The sequence below is a fragment of the Fulmarus glacialis genome, unplaced genomic scaffold, assembly GCF_000690835.1.
Source record: "Fulmarus glacialis isolate BGI_N327 unplaced genomic scaffold, ASM69083v1 scaffold3184, whole genome shotgun sequence".
NCBI classification, from domain to species: Eukaryota; Metazoa; Chordata; class Aves; order Procellariiformes; family Procellariidae; genus Fulmarus; species Fulmarus glacialis.
The window spans coordinates 885-10,486 of NW_009208475.1; the positions used below are offsets into that span (position 1 = coordinate 885).

At 36.4% G+C, this 9,602-nt stretch overlaps 1 protein-coding gene across 1 annotated transcript; it reads right to left on the bottom strand.

The window, feature by feature from the left end:
* Nucleotides 1-2,568: 2,568 nt before the first annotated feature.
* GLO1 (glyoxalase I) lies at nucleotides 2,569-8,729 on the bottom strand. Its single transcript, XM_009576476.1, has 5 exons — nucleotides 8,648-8,729; nucleotides 7,119-7,259; nucleotides 6,238-6,305; nucleotides 5,072-5,161; nucleotides 2,569-2,947 (listed from the first exon to the last, which is right to left on the bottom strand). The coding sequence occupies exons 1-5, from the start codon at nucleotides 8,707-8,709 to the stop codon at nucleotides 2,859-2,861; spliced, it is 450 nt and encodes a 149-aa protein (XP_009574771.1). The 5' UTR covers nucleotides 8,710-8,729; the 3' UTR covers nucleotides 2,569-2,858.
* Nucleotides 8,730-9,602: the final 873 nt, after the last annotated feature.

Genomic DNA, 9,602 nt, shown 5'->3' on the forward strand with positions numbered 1-9,602 from the left:
TACAAGTTCCACGCTTGTAAAATTTCGGTATTTTCCTTGCCAACGCCTTGGTCATAAAGCTTTAGATGATACATCTGTATTGACTGAAGTAAAATTCAGTTTTAGACAACTTTGCTTAGACTACTATTAGTCTAAATCATTTTTCTACTGAGATGATCTAATGCAAGATTCTGAATGGTAAGGAACTGCAGTTAGCACTTGTGCTTCAGTTGAGTTTTACTTCATTTTAAGTTCCTATTTCAGAACACCAGCAGGAGAAGGGGTGTATATGAAAAACAGTTAGCCATCAAAACCTATGTAACCTGCAATCAACTGAGTGCTTTGTCTCATTGCTGTAGCTCTCATCCTTCTCTCATCCTACATTATTCTCATCCTACTAGTTTCAGAAGATATTGTACTAAAGTTACACTACAATAGTCTTCAAATTAAGACTTCTCTTAATTGCTGCTGTAAGGTATTCTGCAATATTGTGTACCTTTTTTTAAAGTAGAGTGAGGTTTCATGAATCAGCTGAGCCAAGCTAACTTTCTGCTAAAAACAGAACAGCTTTATTTACTCATTCAGGAAACTAAGGAGTCTTGAACTGGCTCCTCATTTCTGCTTAATAAACTTGGCATAAAACTAATCCAGCACTCAAGAAAATCTTTGCCACTTTATTAAGCTGAATTAGCCTGCTTGGGGCAGTGGGTGCAATGTCAAAAGCCCCACATCTGGGAGGAAGACAACTGTAAGATCATGTGGTGACAGCTATTAAGACAGCTCACTTACTCAGGAGATCTCTCTCCAAACAGTAGTAATTATATTGTCCCTATCAAAATGACCTAACATACAGGAGAAGAATAAACCGCACAAGGAACAAGACAGGGAACAGAGTAGGTATTAGTTCTGGAAGTATAGGAAGGCAGAAATAGAGAATGCAACCATGAACCAACAGTGAGTGTTTATTGTTGCAGAAAAAAGGCAATTTGGCAAATATTCCAGAAGGGAAAGAATCTATTGTATATGAATGACACTGATAAGGCACCACTTAAAGCACAGTATCTGTAGATACTGTAGAGGCCAGCCAGAAAACACCATACAAATGACAATTTAAAATATCAGGGTAGCTTCATATAACAAATAGAAAACTGAAAAAAAAATTATCTTTTGTGCAACTATGTCTACCTTCCAATGAATTTATGATTGCTTGCACATCCATAGGGGGTATTAAGTAGAACACCACCTAAGGCTCAGATGAAGCATGGAATCTATTTTATTCATTTCCAAGGGTAAACAAAATATCTTGGATTAAGATTTATGAATGATTGTTCATGTGGAGCTCTGGGTTTATATACACTATCCTGTTAAGATGAGGCAGACAATTAAGGATTTTTCAGATAAGGAGATAGGACAGTAACAGCATTTAAGTCATTAACATCTACGTTAGCATAGTAGAAATCAAATTCAATACTTCCTACATTTCTGTTTTAATTTATAAATCAGGGAGTTATTGAGAGTTATTATTAACTCTGCACATTATCATTAAGTTACTAAAACATCCTGCTAATCAAGTCACCCAGTTATCTTCTTCACTACTGTACTCCCAATTCATATTCTATCTTTTATCACCAGATTTCTTCTCAAAAAAGAATCCACGAACCAAAACAAATAGCCTTTCAGCTATCTAGGATTCAACAATTAGCCAAGCCACAGGTCATACTGCTTTAAAATTATTTTGTAGTTTGCACCAATGCTTTATTTAGGAGTAAACTGCAATGCCATTACACTACTCAAGTCACATAACTGAAGACTTAGTAGAAGTGCTACTTGAACCATAGTAAGAGGGCAGAGGGTTTTTTCCTTGTTACAAGGAACAACAGGATTTCAAAACTTGACATGTTCTACACTGTTCATAACAGGTGGAACAGTGTAAAATCAAGTACTTTGTGTAACATACGTAAATGTTACATGTTTTCCTGCTATTTCAGTAACCGTCATTCGTTTTGAGAGGGCAGATCAAAACATCTACTAGTAGGAAACTGTTGTTTCAGATACTCTCTTTCATTAAATTCCTAATGCAGAACATACAGAGCATTTAAGTTAAACATAAACTTTCATTGAAACAAAAATTATAACCAAGTTTTTCCTAGTGTTGGAAGAGACAAGAAGGATCACTGTGAGTTAGCAACTGAGACCTCTTATCTTGGCTGTCAATCAGCAGCCAGAAGCTGAAAGACTGAATTCTTTCTGCTGGACTGATTTATTGCCTCCACAAAGTTTCTTGTTCCAGGCAAGGCTGTTTAAGGCTGCTCCTTAGAGAGTTTTACTTGGCATAATATAAGTAAGATCAGGACTTTCATAAACATGCTACTACTCAAGTCAAAGTTAGTCTGACATTTTATTTTCTAGTATACAAGATAGGGCATGAAGCCTTCAGGATCTTTTGACTTCATTAAAAAAAAAAAAATTCCGAAGTTGTTTTTTTTTTTTTAATCTCCTAGTTGAAAATCATCAGTAGTAACACAGGATTTTGTCGTTGTTGTTAGTTTAAATCTAAACAGTGTGAAATGCAATGAATTTCTAGTCACATATCTTTTGAGAGTGTTTATTGAACTATTAACATAATCAGTGTTTAAGAGAAGAATCTGTGTAAGTGCTTTTCCAAAAGATGGTTGAGTATTGCTAATTGGAAGCAAATTGCAGTGGCATCACAGGACAACAAAAAGGAATTCAAGTACACTGTGGTCCCAGGGGATAGTTTTAGAGGAGACCTTGAACATGACTGATTCCTCTCCATTAAGCGAGAATTTCACAAACACTGTTACAGATTTTCTCCACTCTGAAAGTGTGCATCTCCTATATAATATACTTCATTAGAACTAAGTGAGAGTGACCATGTGGTTAGGATTCAAAATTTCAATCCAGTAGCCATCAGGATCCTGAACAAATGCAAGTCCTTTCATTTTACCTATTAGGAAAAAAAAAAACAAAACAAACCAAGATGATAAAGTTAAGACAACATGACTAGTTCTTAATGTCAAATATGACTACTTTGAAGAGTATTTTTCCTTTTTTTCCTTTTGCTTGAGAATTAATTCAAATTTAGACAGCTAATTCTGAAAACATCCAGATTAGTTTTTAATCAGCATTAGATCTTTGTATGCTAAATTGTCAATCCTACTCTCAACAAAGTCGTAAGTCGCTTTGAAATTCTATCTTCTGTTGACTGAAATTCTGCATATGCCCCTGTAAGTGTTCATCCTCTAGATTCAGAAAAAATGTTTTTGTGCTCCAGGATGTTTTGACATATTTTCTTGATCTGGCTTTGCCAGTATAAAATCCTGCGTTCCTCTGCCCTGTTCATCTCCCATCATTCCTGCCTCCACACTGAAGTTTTACGTTACTGGTTTTTGTTTGTTTTTCCCCCACGATGTGGTTTACAGTACACATTTGCATCACTTCATAAAACAGAGAAATGCGGGCAGGAATGTTTTAAATTTTACTATTGGAAAAAATATTACTCATTAAACAGGGTCCCCAAAAGTTGTCTTCAACAGTAGATCAGGATAGCACAGCTTAACACGTTATTTTGGCATGTTAACCACACACTTTTAATTATATTTGCTCTATTAGGCTATTTACTGTAACAGAATCAACTTAATTCTTAATATATTCTAGTTACAAAAACTTCTGAGAGAATACTAGGTGTTTGATTCAGTAATGTAGGGGAAAAAATAACATTAGGTCTCTCAGCCTGCTCCACAAACAATGAATGTGAAGTTCAAAACTTCCTCCTCCTCCTCGGCATTTGCTGCATCAATTTTATTTCTTCATGTTAAAAAACAGCCTTTGATCTCTGCCCTCCCTCCCTTGACTGCTTCAAGAGTTCTTTCCTGTGATTTATTCCGTTTACAGTCTAAGCTTCCCTCCCCTCCTACGAACTTAGAGCTGTGCAGTGATACAGAATCAAAGTCAGGAGCTCTCACTTCAACTCTCTCAAGGTTCACCAAGTGATGAACAAATTAAAAAAGGGCTCAGAAACTCTAAAATCCTAGAAATACTAAGTTCAATTCTTAAATCAAGACATCTGTGTTCAAGTTAAGTTTTCAGCTGCACTTCTTACATTTGCCTCAGCTGAGAACAAGTGAATAAGATGAAAATCACTTAAGTCTTTTTTCAGTTACTTGTTCATATTCCTCTAGCAAGGAATCTAGAAGATCAATTCCAATATGTGTAAATTGAAGCTTCATGTACTAATATTACTTTCAAACTAAAAAAAACCCCACCATTAGTACAGCCAGCAGTCTAGTTTCTATAGCCAGAAAGAAGAAATAGTATCACAGATTTGTGCATGCTGCCGAGTACTAGATGTCTGTTTTGGAACGCATCAGTCCTAAAATGCTCATGAGGTCTCTTCATGAAAGAGAATCCCGTTGAAAAATGGCAAGCAAGACTTGCCACCACTGATTTCTGCATTTTAGGCTATTTTGACACAGAGATTCTCTGTTTATGTATTCTCTAGACATTTGAACTACACGTTACGCATTTTTTAGCGAAAGTTATACAAGTCAAATATGATATAGACTAATGAGGCTATTTCTACCAAAGCTGACAGAAGAATTAACATGATAATAGCTAGTAGGTGGCATTAGGTGGTTTAACTAAAAATAGCCAGAAAAGTGAAGAATTACTCAGTTTTAATGGGTGGGAGTAATTATGTTTTCTGAGTCATCTTATTTTCATATGGTAAGAACAAACAGATATGAAATGTGGGAATTTGATCCATGTTAAAGTAAATTCTGCAGTAACTCTAGGCAGTAGTATACTATGACATCAACAGAGCATGTGAATTTTAGTGAAGGTCAGACTACATACATAAGGCACGTAGCTAGACTGATTAACTGTTGGTATTGAGATGGATCTATTATCAGTTTTGCCCACGGTAAGAGGGTGCAGGGGTAACTGATTCTAGCACCTTCTAGGCAGTGACGACTACTAGAAACATATTACCCAGCTTTCCAGGAAGATCTACTAGGCAGTATATATTAAAAACAAGGAAAAAAATTGTCTTGCATTTCTGATCAAGACTTACCATCATCCGGTTTCTTCACAAATTTCACTCCTAGTTCTTCAAACCTCTTACAAGCTTTATTGACATCAGGGACAGCAATTCCAATGTGTCCTGTGCAACAGGTAAAAAGAGTGAAGTACACTGTAAATATTGCTAGATGTTCTAGGAAAAAGTTTACATGCTGCAGTTCATGTAAGATATGGTTGTATACGAGAAAAACTGCTTCCAGAAAGAAGAGCATTTTGGATAATACTGTTCTCCTTCAGAAAGTTGGCTTTTTGATAATGCCTTTTAAAATAGGAACTTTAGAGTTAAAATATCTCATATTGTTTAGATGAGAATATTATCTGGAGTTGAAAAAAATAAGATTTTCAATCAAACTCTTTTATCTGTATTTCCTTTCTCAAAGCATGTCCACATAACAGGATTTTGTTGCATTTCCTCAGTTCAACAGTATGAAGAGTTTATCATTAACGCTGTATCATGTAGAGAGTAACACTTGCAGTATGCAAGGCCTGAGCTTACAAATCAATTCAGAAGCTTTAAATGTCAAGTGGCTAGATTGAGTATGAGACTTATTTCACAAGTCAATGACCTTTCAAGCACTGAAAATATCAAATCGACCCACACAAATACTATCCGCAGTGCTACAAACAGAATTCTCCTTCTAGCTTAAAATGGGTAACCAGTGGATTATAAAACAGAAATCCAAATGTAAATCAGTCTGAAGACTGTGATAATCTGACACACAAGAGCAATTACTGTTCTTCATTCAGTAGTTACCATTAGCGTGTGTTTGCTTGCCAAAGGATTAGATTCTTGTAACTGTGGCTTATTACTCTGAAACACATTTGTTTACCTATTTTCACAATCTTTCACAGCATACATGCTGGAAGAAGAGAGCTAAAGAATGAGATGCAAGTTCCCTTCTTTCCTAGTGCTAGTACGTTTTCTTCAAAATAACCTACTAAAAAAGTCCTTTCATCCATACAAGTTTAAAATATTTTCTCTACTAGTTCTCATAAAAATAAAGCCTACAGTATATACCTACCCAACAACCTTTGCACAGTGTTTATATGTTTTCTAAAAAACATGTGAAACTCCATTCTTCCCCAATACATGAGAGAAAAAATGTAATCACAATAAACCAAAGCTTAAAAACTACAAACACAAAACTAAAGACCTACCAAATCCTCGGGGATCTGAATTGCCATTGTGGTAAGACTGATTTTCATCATTTTCAGTGCCCCAGTTGCTGTAAGAAGTAATTATTACACATTGAAGAAAAGCATCGAAATTAACAAATCCTAAATGTTGTGTTTCCTCAGGAGGGTAAGTTGTTTCTCCTAAGAAGCCAGAGAATTTCAGCTGTTGGCTGCATTCATTAAACTATCAAGATTTTTCCTAGTCACAGGTCCTAGGGATAGTCTCGGGGCTAATCCAGCCATGTTCACAGCCCTTCACTAGCATTCAGGTTCACTCCTGCCTCATTCAGATTAGAGAGAAAGTTGCGCTTCCTGAGTCAGTTTATCTACCCATCACTGGGGAACAAACAGTGAAGGTAGCAGGTCCCAAAGCCAAGCAAGACAGTGGGGTATTTGACTGGGGAGATTCTTTCCGCACAATTACAATGATTAGTAGCATTAACCAAACTGTCCTGTTTATGGGGGGTGTATGTTTTGACTTAATACCTCTTTTGATCAGATTCCAAAAGCAATAGTTATCCATTATTAGGATGCTCTGGGGATCCAAAGGAAGTTCTAATCACGTTGGGTTTTTCTAAATTCTGTGGCTTCCCTACCCAGATGGCATGCATACTCAAAATACAGCAAGCATTATTTCATGTTTATGTTCCACTGTTCACCCAGCAGTTTGAAAGAGCTCTGGAAAGAGAAAGATTAAGCTTGTCAAGTATCCAAGATCTCAGCTGTATTTTAAGGCTATATGACAGTGAAGATGTTTCCACAGTAATTATTACATTTTTGTTCAATCCAACAGGATTTACACTCATCCACTTCTGTTTAATCACTGTTAGCTAAATGTCATCTCTCATTATATTAACACTTACTGTGTCAGTTCAAGTGTAGCTTTTCTAGAGAAGGTCCAAGCTGTTCTCTCAGTTTTATCTTTCGGAATATCATTTTTATCTTCATACGCCAGGAAATAGAGCGAGAACTTCATAGTAGGAAAGTCGAATTTTTGAAGCAGTCTAAATGGCAACAATTATTTTGAAACAGTAACTTAAAAAGGTCATCAGGTAGCTTGCAAATAAACCAAGAGGCTTCCCCCATGGAAGAATTATTGCTGTGATTTTTTGCCTTTCTGACTGTAATCCACATCTTAAAATAGCTATATTTTGAACTATCACATAGAAACATTCCAGAATACATTACAAATCTACAAAAATGAGAAAAATCAGATGCTTAAAAGACAAACTATCAGTAATTGGATAGCAAAGCCAGTACAAAGGCTCAAGTCTTGAGGCTGCCACTCTGTTACTTGTCCGTATTTCCTCAGGAAGATCTTTATGTTTATCCACTTTAAAATACCACCAAGGAATAAAAAGATTTACTTTGAGACTTATTCATTCTGGGGAGCTCACTGGCACCAGACAAAGTTTAATAACACAAGGATTAAAAACCAAACATACCTTTAGATGAAATATTTTTACAATTTCAATAGCTAGGTATAATGATAAAATCCATTTCAAATGTGACAATTTAATCAACTAAAAAATACCTGAGGTGAGAAAAAGCTGCTTGTAAAATTTATCCCTTTACTAGATGCAAGATGTCTCCTACTTTCCTGTGAAATATTTGATACATCTCTATTTTCAGCTAGTTACCAGAGATGATGTGGAATAGTTCAAACCATTTTTATGTACGACTTTTAACCAGAACAGGTAGGCATGCAAAAACAATCTAATTTCCTTTTCAGCTTACTAGGTATTTAGTTTTTATTTTCTTACCCACATCTTCACTAAAGTGGAAGTAGTTCATTTTACTTTAGTCTGGACTCATTTCAAGATGTTTAAAAATATGCTAGAATTTTTTTTTTTTTTTTTTAAATAACTCATTTCAAATGTCAAGAATGTGCACAGAGCCTTAGCATAAACATGGGCATCTGCTTCCCAGCAGCCTTCTCCAAAAGACTAAGTTTGGACCTTGTCTCCAGCTTCCATTGCCTTGGTCTCCTATGACTGGAGGTGGTCATAAGCCACCTCTGAGAACTAGTAGAAAACTTAATTTCAGGATTTATAGCAATGACTCCTGATTATAAGCACTGTCATAAAAGTTACCAGTTAGCTGCAGGCTCAGTGAGGAGGAAGTAAGCAAGTTGTACACTGATAATTAATGACCTATTTAAGAAAAAAAGAAATTTCTAGTGAAGGCCAATATTAGTTCATTTGCAGCGTAGGCATTAACTGTGCTGTGGGAGTTCTCAGAGATTGCCAGATTGTCCAACTGGGCATCAGCTGATGGGCCAGCATTGTTTATGTAGTTAGACCAATTAGTATAATTACATCAAAATAACAAAAACTTTTCAGAAGAACAGTAGGAAAAAACAAACTTATGGTGGCATACAACTTCTACTCACGTCATTCCAAGAACTCTTGTATAAAAATCCAGTGACTTCTTAGGATCCTTTACTCTTAACATTGTCTGCTGCAACAAAAAATCCTGGGGGAAAAAAGGTTTATTATTTTTGCATCAACTAGAATTTAATTATGGGTATTAACAAAGATGCCAGTTAATAATGAATCTAAAACGAGCAGGTTTAGAAGTAACAAATAGAGTACTACATTAAGTGTAAATAAAACCTTTTGTCCTGATCCTACACATACAGATTTGTGTTAAGTAAATATGCCTTTGTAACATAATGTTTAGAACAAAATAAACAATACCACCACTGGTATCACTGAAAATATATTATCAGTGGTATCAAAAAAAGGGTATAATCTTTACTATTCTTTTATGGAGCTGTACTGCACATGAACCACTTTGCATGCAAGCACACTAGGCACATGAATATTTGATGTTGGGCCTCACTGCAGACATAATTTAAATAAAGCTAAACTCCTGAACTCATTATATTTATTCTTTCATTGCACAGGTGTTGGATTTCTGTCAAGCTTGATATCTTGGCAGCAAAACCGGCCTGCAATTCTGTAAGAGTATTTTCCTCAAGCCACAGGGTAACTGTGTAAGAAGGGCTAATGAACAACTAAGTGGATGAAAAGTGAATGGTAGGACAGCTTTGACAGATGTATTTAAAAAAACCAAGACGACAGATGTAGAACAACTGAAATGCAATTACAAGGTTCTCCTAATAAAAAAATAAAATTGTTTGGGGTGTTTTGGGGCATTTTGTTTGCGACCCTGGCACGTGCTGGCTGAAGAGCCCTCGGAGCCCCCGAATGCCCCCGCAGAGCGGGCGCTGGGTCTCCTCTCCCTGCGCACCAGCACAGCGGCCGACCCGGCTGCCTGCGCCACGGCAGGCCTGGACGCGGGGCGGGACGGGACAGGACGGGAGCTCACAACGACCGGCCCAG